Source organism: Panthera tigris, chromosome B4 (assembly GCF_018350195.1).
Source record: "Panthera tigris isolate Pti1 chromosome B4, P.tigris_Pti1_mat1.1, whole genome shotgun sequence".
Classification (NCBI taxonomy): Eukaryota; Metazoa; Chordata; class Mammalia; order Carnivora; family Felidae; genus Panthera; species Panthera tigris.
Window position 1 is genome coordinate 65687904 of NC_056666.1, and position 20897 is coordinate 65708800.

Consider the following 20897-nt stretch of genomic DNA (forward strand, 5'->3'; position numbering starts at 1 on the left):
CTGACCATATTCACTTTTGTTTCTTTGGGCTGATGAATGAAGGTAAATTAAAAAATTCAGGAGGTTAATAAGCTCTACTGGCAAAATTATTTAAGATCAATAAGGGAAATCATCACACTCCATGTCACTCACACATAAAATTTATAGAGCAAATAGTTATCCTTTTAAAGATTTTAATACATACTTAAAAATTGACAATTTATTATTACATAATTATATAACATTGATACTGTGAGATATGTGGGTGTATATATTTTTCTTTTCATTAAAATAGTTTCATGCTTATAAAAGTCACCCTAAGTCAACTTGGGACAAAGAGAACAACATACAGTAGAAATAAACCAAGTAGTAAATAGGGCATAAGTAAGGAAAAATATTATAAAGCAGTTACATTGTTGACACGAAAGAAAAAAAAATACACTTTTCTATTATTTGAAGGCAATTCACAATCATTTCCAGGAATTCTGTGAGAATTTAAGGCCATTTGTTCTAAAGAAATGCTTTAATTCAGACACAACGTCACAAAACTGTAATTCTTGTAAAAACTGTACATGCAAAAATTTTACAATTAATTGTGGACAGGCAGTTCCGTATGTAGGAGTAGGTTATTTCACAAATGTGTTGTGCACTAAGTCACAGGTTGTGTGTATTTAACTGGGAATTACACAAAAAACTTCCAGCCTGTGCACCCTGCATGGCCACATGGAAAGGTGAGAACTAGAAGTCCAAATTGACAGAGCCAGTATCCCTTTGAATTAAAATATCTAGACAAGGTAGAATGGAATAAAAAGTTTAAAACTTCTGCTACATGTTTCACAGTTAAATATTCTGGGTTTTAGTCTTTTAAATAGCATTATAATATAAAGACGCTACTTTTTACACAAAGTATTTTCTGTGCATTTTACAGTTCACGATGTTTGACTTTTTCCTATTTCTACGGAGAATTACAAAACAAACTGACGGCAGTCTAAATTTAGAACCCAAACCCCATGAAAAATGCATGTCCTTACAGGATACACACCTGCGACACTTAAACTCCCACACTCGGCAAACAATGCAAAGGAACTCATTACTAAGCAGATGCAGCTTCGTAAGACAATTCACTTACTGAGAAATATGAAAGTATCTTTCCCTCCCCTTGTTTGCAATTGCATTTGTCCAGACAGTCATTCAAAGAGATATTGCTCTTGTGATTATAGCTATTGCAATTTAGAAGACAAAGGATTCAATATTCAAAACTCTTATTCTTAAGAACAGTTATAAAAGTATTGAAATTTAAAAAGTAGTAACATGTAAACATTGATACAGAGAGACTGCTTTCCTAGACACACAGCAGTCGAGGACAGTGTTTGAGTTAAAAACATAGTTTGTGCTTTTTCCCAACAATATATTGGAAATTAGCTGTTTCTGTCCAAAAGAAAAAAAAAAAAGATTCAGAGAAGACATCCATATTTTGCTTCAAGCATTTAAACAATTGTTTTTTTGTTGCTCATGCAACAACCATATTTACAGTTTTGGTTTAGGAAGAGAATTAATTTTGGATCCAAGAAAGCATGTTAACCAGTACTGCTGAAAACAAACTGAGAAAAGGATCTCATTCCCTGGTTCATTACAGAGCACCAGGAGCAAAGCATTGACTCAGCAGTTCTAACTGATGTGTAATTAACATTAACAGTTCAGAGCACAGTCATATCTGAGTCTGTAACACATGTGTAGGCGGGGTGTATGGGGGGGGTGCAGGCGATGGCTTGATTCCTCGGGCCCTCATGTAGGACAGGAACTGCTCAGGGATCTCAGCAAGGACATCTTTGGCCAGTCTAGCCATGCTCAGTATGTGGTTTCCGCTTCTGTCAATATAATCCCTGAATGGCACGAACTACAACAGAGGTGAAAGAAAGAAAGCATGCTATTTAATAGACACAAAAATCAACATATGTAAACATTTCATTGAGAACTGAAGAACCCTGGGGTAGTGGTTAGATGGATAATAATTACTACGCATTTTAAAGAGATTTGATTCATTACCAACAGCTACTACAGTGACCAAACCTTTCTAATGTATATACTTTAAAAAAGGGATGGAATTGTTTTCTATGTTTGTTCCTCCCGATAATTCTAATCTCCTGTTCCCGACAGGTCCATCATGTTGCTACATGTGTTCTGCAGTTTTGACTTCTATACCTAACCTGATTCCCAATAACTTGGAGCATTTACCTCTTCAGGGCTCGGTTTTCTGTCAGATGGAGTTAATACATGCTTAATTCAGCTTTCAATCAGAAATAGTATCCAGTGGAGGGTAAAAAAAAGAAGTGGGTATCCTAAACACACGTGAAGTATTTTTAATTATTACTAAAACATAAAACCACATGTCCCAGATATTGTTTTTTCTTTTAATCTGTTATTTGGAATGGAAAAGAAAAAGAATTCAGCATGAGATTTGGCATTCTTATTGAAATATCACCATTCTTATTTTTATATCACATAAAAATAATTGCACTATCTTCACATTAGCAATTACGTGAGAGCCATTATCAGCTCAACATTAAATACTCTGACAATAAATTGCCTGATTCTATCTTCATTTGTAATGGTTAAGCTAATAAAAATGTGCTGTTTGAGGACATTAGTTCAAGTTCCCCTCAGAGACATGATGATTCTTGAAGCCACTTGGAAATGTTTGAACTGTTAATGTTGTGATAGTTTGGGAACACAGTAATTTTAGGTCTAAGGGAAAAGGTATAGCGAAGACATTTGAGAATGTTGAAGCAATTTTGGATTATAATATTTAACAGCCTGAATTATTTTTTTCTCCTCTAGAGAGAACACACTCCCATCTCTATAACTATGCCATAACTGTTTTAAGTTTATTTTGAAAGTTACTTTTGATTTACATAGTTATTCAAGATGTGCTTTCAGGAAACTATTATGAAGAAGCAAGTTTTAAAATGGTCAGGTTCCTACAGAGAAGCCAAATTAAAATTTTAAGAAATCAAATAGCAGGTATAATACCTTGTATGCAGTGAACACAGTCTCTTTAAGCAAGAGTAGAAAATTACTTTCTTTTCAAAATAAGACATACTGGGGGCGCCTGGGTGGTTAAGCGGCCGATTTCAGCTCAGGTCATGGTCTCACGGTTTGTGAGTTAGAGCCCCGCATTGAGCTGTGCTGACAGCTCAGAGCCTGGAGCCTATTTCAGATTCTGTGTCTCCCTCTCTCTCTGCTCCTCCCCCCACTCACACTCTGTCTCTGTCTATCTCTTAAAAATAAATAAACATTAAAAAATTTTTAAATAAAATAAAATAAGACATACTGTAGGCAGAAGCAACCTATATGACTTTAATTTTACCCTGTCTTGCTAACCAGGAAGAAAACTCAATCTAGCTTTTAGAAAACTGTAGAAAGGTGACGAAGCTTTCTCTTACCCCTGAAGGTAGCTAATAAGGGTAAGAAAAATCTAACAGAGCAAATATAGTCTTCAACTGAGAAGAGAACTAAGGGGATGTGAACTTTTGTGAGGTTAAATTATCTAACTTTGGACAAGATGACATTTTTAACAACAACAACAACAAAGAAGTGCAAAAAAAAGTCGGGGTTTATTTTTTTCTCTGAAACGATAATTAGAAAAGTGAGAAAATAGGAATCAACAAGACAGGATTAATGAGAAGAAGATATCTAATTGTTATAGCTTAGCTCATTCTTCTTTTAAAAGACACAGCGTTTTAAAAATAAACTACTAATAAGGTATCAATATGTTTAGTATACAATGACTATCCTTTAAACTTTTTTTTCCTAATAGTTCAGTTTTTCAGAAATCTGTGGCTAATACCTACATTTCAGGGAAAGGATGGTGTTACCTCCGGCAAACAGTTGATCCTACCTGTTTGTGTGTTTACCTCATTGCTTCTCGGCCTTTTGGCTAAGATCAAGTGTTGACCTCAACTTTGCTCTTTTATTTTCATTGGATTCTTTACTTTTCTTCTGTGCCAGGGACATTAAACTCTTTTCTCTTTTTACCCCCTATTCTCCCAAACTCTGGAATTAGACTTTCCCCAGTTCAGAGCCCAGTTCTTCTACTTAATAGCTACATGATCTTGCACAGATGATTTTCCACTCTTTGCCTCAGTTTCCTCTTCTAAAAATGAGAATAAAAATAATAATACCTACTTCAAACAATAATACCTACTTCATTAGGTTGCTGTATTAAATCAGTTAACATGTAAACTGCTTAAAACAGTGTTCAAGTCATAATATGTGCCATACAAGGTAGTCATTGCAATCATCACTAGTATTATTTATTACTCACCAGCTCAAACATGTATGTATTCAATATAAATATGAAACTATATTCTTAATAGTTTCCTACTTACATTCATATCAAACATTAAATACAAGGAATATCCTTTATCAGTTTTATCTCTATCAAGTTTGAGTATAATATCGTTATTAGCATCTAAGATAGTAATTCCCGGCCTTTTTGTTATTTTAAAACACCCATTGCTTCATATTTCCAGCAGATGCTATGAGATTTGCTAATTTTTGTTACTGAAGGACATTACAATTCATTTTTAAGAATGTCGTGATGCTCTGGGATGTCAAAACTCACATTCACAATCGCTATTGTCATAATACATGTAGTTCTGCTCTTATTTAAAATATGTTTATAAATCATGGGTAAGAAGAAATATAGTTTTCAGCTGAAGAGGAAAGTTTATATCACATTGAACTTAGGTTTGTTCAGTAATTCTGCCTGGCCCTTGAATACTGAAGGTCCTTGGCCCCAGGGTGAGAATCACTGCTATAGCGGGTTCCTGTTACCAACAGGAGTACAGCTCATTCCACATGTGTGCTGGGAGTAGAAAAAAAAAACGTTGAGAACTTTCTACTCACTAACCTAAATTATGTAAACCTCTCCCAAAAGAACATTGAGCTATTCAATCATGTCATGAGGTACTCTCCTAAGTGAGAGATGAAAATGACAAGTGACTCTTCATTTCCTTGACCTCTTATTAATGTCAGATCTTACGGATTTTAGGACAAAATATGCCCTCTGTAACACTACTGCTCATATCCTTCTACAATCTGTTTTCCACTTAACTTCTCAGACCACTCTGATTATTGTCTCTTTTTATCATTCGTTTCTGGTCACTGTACCCGGGGACCTCCTGTTCAAAATATTGCTCACACATTTGTGGATGAGCGTTCATCACTGACTATCACCACATATTAACTCAGACCCTTAAAATGTTCAGTCTAGAGGGATAAATCAATATTTAATTTTCACTAATTTATCACATTTGTCTGAAGAATACCAACAAATGCATTCTGTTCTGTAGAAATATACTATATCCTTGATACTCTACTTTTTTTTTTTTTTTTTTTTTTTTTTTTTTTAGCATCCATGCAGTATAAGGAAAATGTTCCACATGGCAGCTCTAACAGCTGGTTTTGCCTATTTGTGAAAACAAGTTTGAATCAGTTTGGGCAAATGGACTTTTAGTTGCTGTTCTGCTCAATTTTACTCGATTGTTCCTACTGTGCAGAGCTCCATTAGTGATTTTCAAGTCTAAGCCTTCAAGGTTATTATTCTCCTTTTAATGGAAAATATGATTTAAATATAAATTTTAAGTAAATGATAGGCTGGCCAACAGCTGCATGCAGCCAAGAGAAATGACATTGCTTTATACACAAGGGCCAATCCATAGTACAAACAAACAAATATTGAAAGCCTTTACATATATTGATTTAAGAAAATAACTCATTTAAGTTTTAGAAAAACAACCATAGGATCTCATCTTGCTTACTGTTTATACTATAGTCAGATGAGATTCAATCTTGAGGCAATGAATATAATCACACACAAGGCTGACTACAGTGTCCCAAGTCAGGGTATAGCTACTATGAAATACTGACATAAAAAATGCCTTTGCATTAGACTATGCCAACATACTCACTAATAGCAGTAACTAATATTGGTGTTAATGCACTTATTGAACAACTGGTAGGTAACAGGTCTTCTGCAAAAAAATTTAATACAATATTTCATTTAATTTTTATTAGCATGTTACCCATATTTTGAATTGACAGAAGAGGAAACTGAAACTTAGAGAGATTAGTTAACTTACCCAAGGTCAGATAGTTATCAGTATTGGTCATTATTTGAACCTAAATTAATCTAACCCTGATATATAAACCACTACAGCAGTATGAAAAGGGAAACAGAGCCTAATAATCTTCAGTAGAATTTTGGCTTTTAGGAGAGTAGGTGTGTTGTAACAGAAAGAACTCAGGGTTTGGAATCAGAACTCTGTTGGAAATTTGGCTCTACCAATTTATGACTTAAGTAATTTTGCACAAGTTGTTTAACATCTCGTCCTCTGCCTCCGTTTCCTCATTTATAAACTACCATAAAGTAAAAAGAGACCAGTATTTAGGATGATATAAAGTGATATATGAACAAATTGACAGAGGGGAAATCAGCTCAGGTGTACAGAGGGCTTTGTTCAAGGCTTTATACTGGGATCTTTCAAAATGTAGGGTTTTAATCAGCACAGATAAGGAAGAAGAGTATTCCAGGTGAAATAATAAGAGGAAATAAAAGCAAGAACAATGGAAATGTTGACTCAAAGACAGCTAGTAGTCCTATTTATCTATACAAAGTGTGTGTGTGTGTGTAGCTAAAGAGGAAGATTGGGGTCAGATCACGGAGACTCTTAAATGCTATGGTTAGGTTATAGAATCAAAGTTATACATAATTTGTGTTAAGAATTTTAGAATCAGACATTTTAAGGTTAAATCCTGACTACTTCTTACTAGCTACATGACTATGGACAAGAATTGAAACTCATTTCTTTTTTTTTTTTTTTTCATAAAATGTAATCAAAGTATCTGCATAAGTTCAATTAAAGATTTAGTGAAAGTAGCTGCCTAGCATACAACGAAGTTAATAAATGACTCAATATTATTATTATATGAAGAAGTTGGAAGCCACTGAAGGTTTCACATAATAATGAGAACCCCATCCACTACCCTCAACTTTCTGCTGAAACTCAGCTACTTCTGGCTTTTGTTATTATTTGCAGTTATAGGCTTTTGTTTGGCCACTTAAAAAATTTGGGTTCCATTTGCAGTGTATTAACCTGATTAGCTTCAACATATAAGAAGTTGGAAGCAGTGAAAAGGTAAGAGAGCCTAAACAGACCTTATTTTTTGATAATATTTTAGCCAGTAGTATTTGATGTGATGGCTTAGATATTATTGATTGTGATGCCTTAGGTATTTTCTGATGGGAAGATTGACAACATTATCCTTGTGTGCCCTTGAAACCCCATTATTCTAAGTATTCAAGAGTATTCTCTTCTTTTTTGTCAAACTAAAAAAATTTTTTTTTAATTTATATTTGAGAGAGAGAGCGCGCGTGCACAGGTGGGAGAGGGGCAGAGAGAGAGAGGAAGACAGAATCTGAAGCAGGCTCTACAGAATATGAGCAGTCAGCAGAGTCCAATGTGGGGCTCCAACTCATGAACTGTGAGATCATGACCTGAGCCAAAGTCAGATGCTTAACTGACTGCAACACCCAGTCTCCCCAAGAGTATTTCTATTCTTGCAAATAACTAATTTATTTATTTTTCAATATATGAAATTTATTGTCAAATTGGTTTCCATACAACACCCAGTGCTCATCCCAAAAGGTGCCCTCCTCAATATCCATCACCCACCCTCCCCTCCCTCCCACCCCCTATCAACCCTCAGTTTGTTCTCAGTTTTTAAGAGTCTCCTATGCTTTGGCTCTCTCCCACTCTAACCTCTTTTTTTTTTTTTTTTTCCTTCCCCTCCTCCATGGGTTTCTGTTAAGTTTCTCAGGATCCACATAAGAGTGAAAACATATGCTATCTGTCTTTCTCTGTATGGCTTATTTCACTTAGCATCACACTCTCCAGTTCCATCCACGTTGCTACAAAGGGGGCCATATTTCGTTCTTTCTCATTGCCATGTAGTACTCCATTGTGTATATAAACCACAATTTCTTTATCCATTCATCAGTTGATGTACATTTAGGCTCTTTCCATAATTTGGCTATTGTTGAGAGCGCTGCTATAAACATTGGGGTACAAGTGCCCCTATGCATTAGTACTCCTGTATCCCTTGGGTAAATTCCTAGCAGTGCTATTGCTGGGTCATAGGGTAGGTCTATTTTTAATTTTCTGAGGAACCTCCACACTGCTTTCCAGAGCGGCTGCACCAATGTGCATTCCCACCAACAGTGCAAGAGGGTTCCCGTTTCTCCACATCCTCACCAGCATCTATAGTCTCCTGATTTGTTCATTTTGGCCACTCTGACTGGTGTGAGGTGATATATGAGTGTGGCTTTGATTTGTATTTCCCTGATAAGGAGCTACGTTGAGCATCTTTTCATGTGCCTGTTGGCCATCCGGATGTCTTCTTTAGAGAAGTGTCTATTCATGTTTTCTGCCCATTTCTTCACTGGGTTATTTGTTTTTCGGGTGTGGAGTTTGGTGAGCTCTTTACAGATTTTGGATACTAGCCCTTTGTCCGATATGTCATTTGCAAATATCTTTTCCTATTCCGTTGGTTGCCTTTTAGTTTTGTCGGTTGTTTCCTTTGCTGTGCAGAAGCTTTTTATCTTCATAAGGTCCTAGTAGTTCATTTTTGCTTTTAATTCCCTTGCCTTTGGGGATGTGTCGAGTAAGAGATTGCTACGGCTGAGGTCAGAGAGGTCTTTTCCTGCTTTCTCCTCTAGGGTTTTGATGGTTTCCTGTCTCACATTCAGGTCCTTTATCCATTTTGAGTTTATTTTTGTGAATGGTGTGAGAAAGTGGTCTAGTTTCAACCTTCTGCATGTTGCTGTCCAGTTCTCCCAGCACCATTTGTTAAAGAGACTGTCTTTTTTCCATTGGATGTTCTTTCCTGCTTTGTCAAAGATGAGTTGGCCATACGTTTGTGGGTCTAGTTCTGGGGTTTCTATTCTATTCCATCAGTCTATGTGTCTGTTTTTGTGCCAATACCATGCTGTCTTGATGATGACAGCTTTGTAGTAGAGGCTAAAGTCTGGGATTGTGATGCCTCCTGCTTTGGTCTTCTTCTTCAAAATTACTTTGGCTATTCGGGGCCTTTTGTGGTTCCATATGAATTTTAGAATTGCTTGTTCTAGTTTCGAGAAGAATGCTGGTGCAATTTTGATTGGGATTGCATTGAATGTGTAGATAGCTTTGGGTAGTATTGACATTTTGACAATATTTATTCTTCCAATCCATGAGCAGAGAATGTCTTTCCATTTCTTTATATCTTCTTCAATTACCTTCATAAGCTTTCCATAGTTTTCAGCATACAGATCTTTTACATCTTTGGTTAGATTTATTCCTAGGTATTTTATGCTTCTTGGTGCAATTGTGAATGGGATCAGTTTCTTTATTTGTCTTTCTGTTGCTTCATTGTTAGTGGATAAGAATGCAACTGATTTCTGTACATTGATTTTGTATCCTGCAACTTTGCTGAATTCATGTATCAGTTCTAGCAGACTTTTGGTGGAGTCTATCAGATTTTCCATGTATAATATCATGTCATCTGCAAAAAGCGAAAGCTTGACTTCATCTTTGCCAATTTTGATGCCTTTGATTTCCTTTTGTTGTCTGATTGCTGATGCTAGAACTTCCAACACTATGTTAAACAACAGCGGTGAGAGTGGGCATCCCTGTCGTGTTCCTGATCTCAGGGAAAAAGCTCTCAGTTTTTCCCCATTGAGGATGATGTTAGCTGTGGGCTTTTCATAAATGGCTTTGATGATGTTTAAGTATGTTCCTTCTATCCCGACTTTCTCAAGGGTTTTTATTAAGAAAGGGTGCTGGATTTTATCAAAGGCCTTTTCTGCATCGATTGACAGGATCATATGGTTCTTCTCTTTTCTTTTATTAATGTGATGTATCACGTTGATTGATTTGCGAATGTTGAACCAGCCCTGCATCCCAGGAATGAATCCCACTTGATCATGGTGAATAATTCTTTTTATACGCTGTTGAATTCGATTTGCTAGTATCTTATTGAGAATTGTTGCATCCATATTCATCAGGGATATTGGCCTGTAGTTCTCTTTTCTTACTGGGTCTCTGTCTGGTTTAGGAATCAAAGTTATACTGGCTTCATAGAATGAGTCTGGAAGTTTTCCTTCCCTTTCTATTTCTTGGAATAGCTTGAGAAGGATAGGTATTATCTCTGTTTTAAACGTCTGGTAGAACTCCCCTGGGAAGCCATCTGGTCCCGGACTCTTATTTGTTGGGAGATTTTTGATAACCGATTCAATTTCTTCGCTGGTTATGGGTCTGTTCAAGCTTTCTATTTCCTCCTGATTGAGTTTTGGAAGAGTGTGGATGTTTAGGAATTTGTCCATTTCTTCCAGGTTGTCCAATTTGCTGGCATATAATTTTTCATAGTATTCCCTGATAATTGTTTGTATCTCTGAGGGATTGGTTGTAATAATTCCATTTTCATTCATGATTTTATCTATTTGGGTCATCTCCCTTTTCTTTTTGAGAAGCCTGGCTAGAGGTTTGTCAATTTTGTTTATTTTTTCAAAAAACCAACTCTTGGTTTCGTTGATCTGCTCTACAGTTTTTTTAGATTCTATATTGTTTATTTCTGCTCTGATCTTTATTATTTCTCTTCTTCTGCTGGGTTTAGGCTGTCTTTGCTGTTCTGCTTCTATTTCCTTTAGGTGTGCTGTTAGATTTTGTATTTGGGATTTTTCTTGTTTCTGGAGATAGGCCTGGATTGCGATGTATTTTCCTCTCAGGACTGCCTTCGCTGCGTCCCAAAGCGTTTGGATTGTTGTATTTTCATTTTCGTTTGTTTCCATCTATTTTTTAATTTCTTCTCTAATTGCCTGGTTGACCCACTCATTCGTTAGTAGGGTGTTCTTTAACCTCCATGCTTTTGGAGGTTTTCCAGACTTTTTCCTGTGGTTGATTTCAAGCTTCATAGCATTGTGGTCTGAAAGTATGCATGGTATGATTTCAGTTCTTGTGTACTTATGAAGGGCTGTTTTGTGACCCAGTATATGATCTATCTTGGAGAATGTTCCATGTGCACTCGAGAAGAAAGTATATTCTGTTGCTTTGGGATGCAGAGTTCTAAATATATCTGTCAAGTCCATCTGATCCAATATATCATTCAGGGCCCTTGTTTCTTTATTGACCGTGTGTCTAGATGATCTATCCATTTCTGTAAGTGGGGTGTTAAAATCCCCTGCAATTACCACATTCTTATCAATAAGGTTGCTTATGTTTATGAGTAATTGTTTTCTATATCTGGGGGCTCCGGTATTCGGCGCATAGACATTTATAATTGTTAGCTCTTCCTGGTGGATAGACCCTGTAATTATTATATAATGCCCTTCTTCATCTCTTGTTATAGCCTTTAATTTAAAGTCTAGTTTGTCTGATATAAGTATGGCTACTCCAGCTTTCTTTTGGCTTCCAGTAGCATGATAAATAGTTCTCCATCCCCTCACTCTCAATCTAAAGATGTCCTCAGATCTAAAATGAGTCTCTTGTAGACAGCAAATAGATGGTTCTTGTTTTTTTATCCATTCTGATACCCTGTGTATTTTGGTTGGTGCATTTAATCCATTTACATTCAGTGTTATTATAGAAAGATACGGGTTTAGAGTCATTGTGATGTCTGTATGATTTATGCTTGTAGTGATGTCTCTGGTACTTTGTCTCACAGGATCCCCCTTAGGATCTCTTGTAGGGCTGGTTTAGTGGTGACAAATTCCTTCAGTTTTTGTTTGTTTGGGAAGACCCATATCTCTCCTTCTATTCTAAATGACAGACTTGCTGGATAAAGGATTCTCGGCGGCATATTTTTTCTGTTCAGCACATTAAAGATCTCGTGCCAATCCTTTCTGGCCTGCCAAGTTTCAAAAGAGAGATCAGTCACGAGTCTTATAGGTCTCCCTTTATATGTTAGGGCACGTTTACCCCTTGCTGCTTTCAGAATTTTCTCTTTATCCTTGTATTTTGCCAGTTTCACTATGATATGTCGTGCAGAAGATCGATTCAAGTTACGTCTGAAGGGAGTTCTCTGTGCCTCTTGGATTTCAATGCCTTTTTCCTTCCCCAGTTCAGGGAAGTTCTCAGCTATAATTTCTTCAAGTACCCCTTCAGCACCTTTCCCTCTCTCTTCCTCCTCTGGGATACCAATTATGCGTATATTATTTTTTTTTAGTGTATCACTTAGTTCTCTAATTTTCCCCTCATACTCCTGGATTTTTTTTATCTTTTTCTCAGCTTCCTTTTTTTCCATAACTTTATCTTCTAGTTTACCTATTCTCTCCTCTGCCTCTTCAATCCGAGCTGTCGTCGTTTCCATTTTGTTTTGCATTTCATTTAAAGCATTTTTCAGCTCCTCGTGACTGTTCCTTAGTCCCTTGATCTCTGTAGCAAGAGATTCTCTGCTGTCCTCTATACTGTTTTCAAGCCCAGCGATTAATTTTATGACTATTATTCTAAATTCACTTTCTGTTATATTATTTAAATCCTTTTTGATCAGTTCATTGGCTGTTGTTATTTCCTGGAGATTCTTTTGAAGGGAATTCTTCCTTTTGGTCATTTTGGATAGTCCCTGGAGTGGTGGGGACCTGCAGGGTACTTCCCCTGTGCTGTGGTGTATAACTGGAGTTGGTGGGCAGAGCCGCAGTCAGACCTGATGTCTGCCCCCAGCCCAAGCAGGGGCTACAGTCAGACTGGTGTGTGCCTTCTCTTCCCCTCTCCTAGGGGCGGGATTCACTGTGGGGTGGCGTGGCCCGTCTGGGCTACTTGCACACTGCCAGGCTTGTGGTGCTGGGGATCTGGCATATTAGTTGGGGTGGGTAGGCAAGGTGCACGGGGGCAGGAGGGGCAGGCTTAGCTCACTTCTCCTTAGGTGATCCACTTCAGGAGGGGCCATGTGGCAGCGGGAGGGAGTCAGACCCGCTGCCAGAGGGTTGGCTCCGCAGAAGCACAGCGTTGGGTGTTTGCATGGAGCAAGCAAGTTCCCTGGCAGGAACTGGCTCCCTTTGGGATTTTGGCCGGGGGATGGGCGAGGGAGATGGTGCTGCCGAGCGCCTCTGTTCCCCGCCAAACAGAGCTCTGTCGTCTGGGGGGCTCAGCAACTCTCCCTCCCTTTGTCCTCCAGCCTTCCCGCTTTCTGAGCAGAGCTGTTAACTTATGACCTCCCAGATGCTAAGTCGCGCTTGCTGTGGGAACAAACTCCGTCCGGCCCCTCCACTTTTGCAAGCCAGACTCGGGGGCTCTGCTTGGCTAGCAGGCTGCCCCTCTGCCCCGGCTCCCTCCCGCCAGTCCCTGCAGCGCGCACCGCCTCTCCGCCCTTCCTACCCTCTTCCGTGGGCCTCTAGTCTGCGCTTGGCTCTGGAGACTCCATTCTGCTAGTCTTCTGGCGGTTTTCTGGGTTAGTTAGGCAGGTGTAGGTGGAATCTAAGTGATCAGCAGGACGCGCAGTGAGCCCAGTGTCCTCCTAAGCCGCCATCTTCCGGCAATCCTCCATAAACCCCTTTTCGCAAATAACTAATTTAAATAACATTTTAGTGTATGGTAGAACCTGGAAAACTGTGATGGTGAAAAAGTTTGTAAAACCTTATTTGAGGTGAGAGAGAATGCTAATTCCTCTTCAACACAATGTGATATTGTGTTGTTAGCAAGGTAAATGGTTACCTTGCTAAGTATTTTGAAAAGACCAATAACCACCTAGGATCTTCTCCATGAAATTAGAGAAGGGTCTATTAAATGTCCTTAACCAAATGTAGGCATACAAGTCAAGAAGTCACAGTCATTCAAGAGGCTATTAATTCCCTGGGCACATTTTAATTTCCTATTCAATATCTGTAAGATCCAATGACTCTTTCACTTCAGTTCAACTTTATGTGATAGAATTCCTTGAATATTTAGTTATATTGCCAGATGTCTTCAGGATCATTGGGGATCCCCATGTCACTTTAAGGTGGCAGGCTGGTCTGTCTCATGGATTCTGTCTGACTTGCAAGGAGAAAAAACATGATTATAGCAAGTATTTTCATGTCTTAACTTCTTCTGAGATTCACATCATGAAAAGAGTGGAGATGAAAGAATTTAAAGTCTAGAGGTAATGAAATTAAGGCTCAGAAAGATTACGTGACTTGTTCAAGATCAGAGTGACAATATTATACTTTCATAGATCTAGGCATCTCAATCTCAATATTCTCCACAATAAGTATTTCCACTGAGAGACTAAATACTTTCATGATCATGGACATTTTTATTTTATAAATGCTAACAGGCATGACTATTGTTTTTCACTAATATAACAGATTAGCCCTCTTAAAGGTAACCTTAACCATGTGGGCAAGCTTAACTACCTCTAAACGAAGAAAATAGTAACAAGTTTCCCTTATGCATTATGATGACGCTATGGGACATGAGGTTGCTTCTACTGATTTTGAAAAATGCATTACAATAGCAGCATAACACATTCCAAAGAACTTCAAATTCATACTTCCCTTCAGTAATTTGATTTTTTGGAAACTGTGAGTCATACATTATGAAGAGCTTTTAGATAAAGTGTAATTACTTAGACGTATAATTATGCTAATAAGGTTAAGGTGAATAATCATGTGTCTAATTATGAAAACAAAACACCACGGGATACTTAAATAAATGACCACATCATCATGTTCCCGTTTTCAGGTGCTTTTAACCTAATCATTCATGTGCATGTGTTCTTTTTAGTCTACCAAGAACATTAGGTTAAAAAGTTTAAATCATATTTATCTTTAAAAAAACTGTTATATAGATGTTTCTATTTTAAAATTTAATCTTGCTGCCTGATAAAGAACAATGCTTTTTTAAATCTTTATCAACATTAATCTCTATATTAACATACTTACTGATTATATTTCTCCTTCAAATTATTTTAATCAGTTTTGTTGTCTTTTACTGAGTTCTATTTCAGAAATGTATTTTATACACATGCCCTTACTGATCTTAACAACAATGCCAGAACACCAGAACACTGAAATTTAGAAAGCTCATTCAAATCATCACAGTGGCCAAACTGGGATTTGAACCAAATTCCACAGGATTCTAAATTCTGTGGGATTCTTTTAATGACTGCTTTTTGGGTGAAAATACAGGTTATTATTTAGGAGATAACACTGAAGTCCATTGTTTACCCCTTCAAAACTTTTATAGCATGTGCTTAAACGGTGCTGAGATCTTTGCTTTCATATTTAAAAAAGTATACTTCACAGCTTTTTTTCCCCCTTGTAAAATCCTAAAAGTATGGAAACTCTAAAGTATGTAGCCATTTAGTTGAATTAAATGCTTACTTTCAATGATAAATTTGAACTATAATGATTGGTTGCAGATTTTTCCCTTCTATTCACTCCCAGAATAGTAGGCTTTAGTTACATATTTTTCTTGATTATAACAAGTGTAAATGATATATATTACATAGGTTGTTATGTTATTGTATATCATATATTATTATATTATATAACATCTATATATAATTACACTTAAATTATATATTATTTATATTTTTATATATAATTCTATATTACATAGAATCTTTAAATCTATTTCTCCACTTTTCTAACCACAATCTAGGTAGACTATGTAAATATCTATAGTTTTGGTTTGCTTCTACTAAATTTATTTACATTGAAATGTAATCAGCTGTCTTAAAATATACTTAGTCTTTATTGAGGAGTACATAATGGATAAGCATCATTAAAAAGTCTGTTATGTTTCTGGCTTCTAATTTTACCAACGACCTCTATGATATTTTCTGGTAATATTAAAGTAGGAAAAGACACTTATTAACATTTCTATCTTATATATGGTGAACTTGAAATAGAAGAAAAAAATCGCTAGGTACTTATTCTAGGCCCTACTTGCCACGCATCTCATAGAGAATCAATCAACTAAATTAAACAGAAACTGACAGTCCTGCTTTCAATGTAAGTTGTTTATTTACAAATCAGAGCTGACAGGTTCCTCACAATGAACAAAATGAATAATTTCCATTAAGTTTCTTACCTGTACAATATCCCTCTCGGCATATTTTCCTCTGGAGGAAACTCTTACATCATCTCCATCCAATTCAACCATGGCTTGAAAATAAAATAAGACCATTTATCCAGCGCATTTCAGTCATGTACTAAAACAACACAGGTGATAGGAAATCAAGATGTATGAAGTAGCAACGCATCCTATGTCAGGGCAGAAGGCTTGTGGATCCCATCTCCTCAGTCATTTCTACCACAGAACTTGACTGAGCGCAAATGTTACAAATGAAGGAAGCTAGCCAAGACCTCATGTGACCCTTGAAAAATGGAAGAGCCAGTGTAGTATAGATATATCTCCCCATCCTAGAGGTTCTCAATTCTGGGTTATATGCTTACATGACTGATTGGGCAAGTGATGCTAATCCATTCAACTTTTGTCTTCTTTCTAATTTAAGAAACTTGACAGTAATCACAGAATTACCAGGAACAATTTGAACTCTATTCCCATTGAAACCACAACAAATCCACGGTATGTTAACTAACTTGGATTTAAATTTAAAAAAAGAAAGAAACTACAAAACTGTATATCCAATATATTGCCCAATTTCTACCTTATTAATGGATTTTAAAACAGAGGCATTTGCTCTACCTTATATTGATTGAATAAAGTGTGATTATTCTGAAGTATGATTTTTTTTGTTAGTTAAGAAATAATTTCAACATTACATAGATCAGCTCAGCTGGTATTTGTAAATGCTATGATATAATAGAACAGCTGGTAATAAAGTAAAGTAATACTGCAATTAAGAACATTTTCCAGAGTTTATTAAGTTTTCAGTGAGAATTCTCTAAATAATTAATTACATGAGGAATGCTAATTTGTGTTTAAAAGTATAATTCTATTACTGATAATTCATTTCGTATACACATGACATTCACCAGACTCCAGTGACCACTTGCAATTATGTTTGCCTCTTCACCCTCCAAAAACTACAGCTCAGCCAGAACCTTTTCATTATTTTCTTCAGTGTTTGGATAATGCATCTGAGTTAAAAACACTGTTTTAAATTTTTACTTTTATATACATGTTCATTAGTCAGTATCTGGGCTGAAACATTGTTACTGCACATAATTGATAGAGAGCTACCACTCTATAATTTGCTTAGATATACATGTCATAATTTAGTAAAATGTGTATACTATAATTAACTTATTAAAATACAAAATACCTATAAAACATATGAGCAAAGGGAAAAAATAAGAGAGACAAAGCAAGAAACAGATTCTTTATAATAGAGAACAAGCTAATGGTTACCAAATGGGAGGTGGGTGGAGGGATGGGCGAAATAGGTGATGGGGATTAAGGACTGCACCTGTTGTGATGAGCACTGAGTGACGTATGGAAGTGTTAAATCACTTATTGTAGATCAGAAACTAACATTACACTGTATGTTAACTATATTGGGATTAAAATACTACTACTACTACTACTACTACTACTACTACTACTACTACTACTACTACTAAATTACCATACAAAAGATCTATCTTTCTTCCATACTTATTAGGGATGTAAATAAGAATGTCATGATGCTCAAATACTTTCAATGTTAATTCCTTTGTTTCGGTTTAGTTTTGTTTCAAAATTTTCATGTGACTTCTGAGACATAAATGTTCAATGATGGTGACAACCTAGCAATTGCAGGAAGTTCTCCTTTACTCTCTACTGGGAAACAAGAGTTCAGTGATAATCTGGATGTCATTGTCCATGGTCCCCTATGATCTCCATCAGTCTTTGCGTTTCATTCCAATTAAGGAAATGGACAGTCATCCAGATAATAATAACATAGAAGAACATGATCCTATAAAATAACTCCCACTTTTCAGCACATCCTTTGAATTAAAAAGCTGCTGTTGCAAGAAATGGAGGCTATCTTTTTGAGAGCAAGGAGAAAAGACAGGGCATGAAAGTGGTGGAAGGGTACCATTCACCCTCTAGATTTGCATCTGGTCCACAAGGAGCCTGAGATGGTAAGCCCCACAAGTACTTCTTAGAAAAAAAGGTCTATAAGAGACAGAGATGTACTTCTTTCTAGCTGTGCAAGACACAATGAAACTAGAACCCATTCTACTTCTCCCATTCTACTAACTGATTAAAGCAGGTAGCCCAATGCTGCTTTAATTTGACTTTTTGCCTTTTAAGGGTAAAGAAATCCTGCCTTGAGAAATCTTTCTTCTCAATGTCGATGCTTTATGGTGGAGTGACAATGCATTGGGGGAAAAACTACACAGAAAGTTTTAAATTGTTCTCATTAAAAATACAGAAATGAGAAATTTGAATACTTATTAATCTAATAGGTTATTCCCAATTCATCTAACTTCAAAGAATGGATGGCAAGATACTACCTTTCTTGCCCATGCAAATAATGTCCTTCTTGTCAAAAGTGTTTGGATGTTGGATTTAGGTAGTTAACTGATAAAATGTGCAAGATTTAGATTCAGATTGTGCAGGTTTTATCTCAGTCTTTCCTTATGTCAGTTTCTATGTGTAATATTTAAACTTACTCTACAGCAGATTTGGAAGTGCTGAGAGAAAGGCTCTTCTTGACAGGACAGCACAATCTGAATGGAAGTCAAAGATTTTCTATGTGAAACATGAGTATTCTGTACTTTTCTTGTTAGCCATGGAGAGAAGAGAGGTATTTTGAGAGTAGAGAAAGAAAAATACTTTAGAAAAGCACTTGTGTCTCCTAGAGGAATAGTCTACTTTTCTAGTACTGGCCTGGAAGTTTTCCCATCCTATTAAAACTTCTGTCATGGTGAAAGCACAAGTCAGTTGTCACAGGACCTAATTCCCTATCCCCATGTTTGCCAGAGGAAAGTATCACTCTAATACCCAGGAAGCAATTCTACTGGGAAGGCAATTTCCCTCTTTGCCTATAGTCTTCACTCTTTTTTCTACATGGAAAGAGGACTAATTGATTTATGGGATTACTAAAAGGAGAAGGGACTGACTTTGAAATCTCTCTGATTAGGAACAGGCTATCCTCGCTTTGGATGTATTTTTTCCCTGTGTGTGCTTAATAGACCAGGCTCTACCCTTGCACAGAGGAGGCCTGGAGATAAGGCTGAGGTCATTTAATCTTGGGAGGAAAATAGTGACAAGTCTGATTTTGTGCAGAGGTTAACCCAAATTCTTCATTTCTGCATTATTAGTAATAACGCTTATATTGTGGTCTTCGTCTGAGGGATTCCTACATATTTTTATTCAGTTTGGGAAGTCAGAGAGGGAAATGATGAATTATCATGCCTCAAACCTTAATAAATAATTCATTGAGAACAAAAGAAATGAAGAAAATAAATAGCTGTGGCAGTTGGATGAGGGAGTACCCAAATAACTGTGCCTGCTGCTCTGAATAGAAATATATGACCAGAAATACACGCCAGGAAGGGTCAGTGGCTCTGTATTCACACATGATGTGTGCAGGATCTTGAGGAACAAGTGAATGAGGTTAGGTCATACACCTAACCTAAGACTTCCACAGGAGTTGGGGAGACCTGGGATGCACCTAGTGAGAGGTGCATCCTTAAGGCAAATGCAAATTAGTAACCGAAGAAGGCATGAGTTATTTTACCCTAGCATTTAGTGAAGTTTGTGAATCACAGTCAATCACTGATTAATGCAGATGATCAAGTACACAAAGCATTAACAAGAAAGATGTCCCTTAGCTTTCCTGACTGCAGAGAGGTTGTCTCAAATTCATGCCTGACATACAATGCAAACAGATGTGAATATTCAAAGACAGAGAAAATATTAGCAGAAGCAGCAGCAGTCAGAGCTAAATGACTTTTGCTTTAGACACTGGAAGATTATAATGAAGCAAAGCATGACCAACCAACCGTGGAATCGAAAGAAAGGATTTCCAGGGTCAGCAATATAACAACTTTGCCTGTGGTGCTTTACCTGAGATGGATAGATCTATACCATCCTTATGGAGGCGGCTCTGGTGGTTAAAGGAGAATCATCCCAGCAATGATGATAGTATAATCCGCCACCTATGTGCTTAAATTAACCTGTAATGTACTAAAGCTTGTTCTAAATATTCTAAAATTATTCTCATTTCCAAAGCCCCAAGCTAAATAAAGTCATTGTTAAAGTAAAAACACCTGAACCAGGTGAATGCCATGTGATCATGCAGTTGCCATCTAGCATAGTTGTCTTTGAAAGGAATTCACCAGATGACTGGGAACAAATTATCCTTAAAGAAGTTTACCCAGATCACTAGTTACAAAAACACCAGTCACTTAATTGGCATTTGAACAAGGTCTGAGCCCAAACAGAGAACTACCCAGTAACTCAATTTAGCATAATTTTATAAAGTGTCATTAAATCTCAGATGTTCAGTTCCATTTTCATTTTACTTTGCTCTTTCACATGACAGAACTTATATATTTATAAAACTAATGTCTATCAACTAGCTAGTGTCTGAAAATCCATTAAAGTAGCATATTATGCTTGTGTTAACATCTCTCTTCACAATCTAATGGTTTATTAATTTAGTGCTCATCCTTAAAGGTTTTTAGTGAACCCAGAGTGTGTTTTGCCTTGGGAACAACAACTCCATTTATCACTCTGTCACTCATAAAAAATATTATTTTGGGGTACAAACCATATCTAATGGAGTAGAAACCTACATGTTGAATTAATAGATACTGGAGAGATAAGGCTTAGTCAGAAGACAATCTCTTCTTTTGCTCAACTGAATAGACTTCATCGTGAGATATCTACATTTACGTCTCTATGTACATGGATATTATATACAGATCCACATTCATATTCACA

At 36.7% G+C, this 20897-nt stretch overlaps 1 protein-coding gene across 1 annotated transcript in view; it reads right to left on the minus strand.

Annotated features, from left to right (window-relative positions):
• Nucleotides 1-232: 232 nt before the first annotated feature.
• Nucleotides 233-20897, minus strand: part of CPNE8 (copine 8) — a 226106-nt gene continuing 205441 nt past the window's right edge. Inside the window, exons 19-20 of the mRNA XM_007090800.3 lie at nucleotides 16086-16159; nucleotides 233-1876 (exon numbers count right to left, since the gene is read on the minus strand). Of these exons, the coding sequence (XP_007090862.1) occupies nucleotides 1688-1876; nucleotides 16086-16159 (263 nt within the window). The 3' untranslated portion in view covers nucleotides 233-1687. The remainder of the gene's footprint in view (nucleotides 1877-16085; nucleotides 16160-20897) is intronic.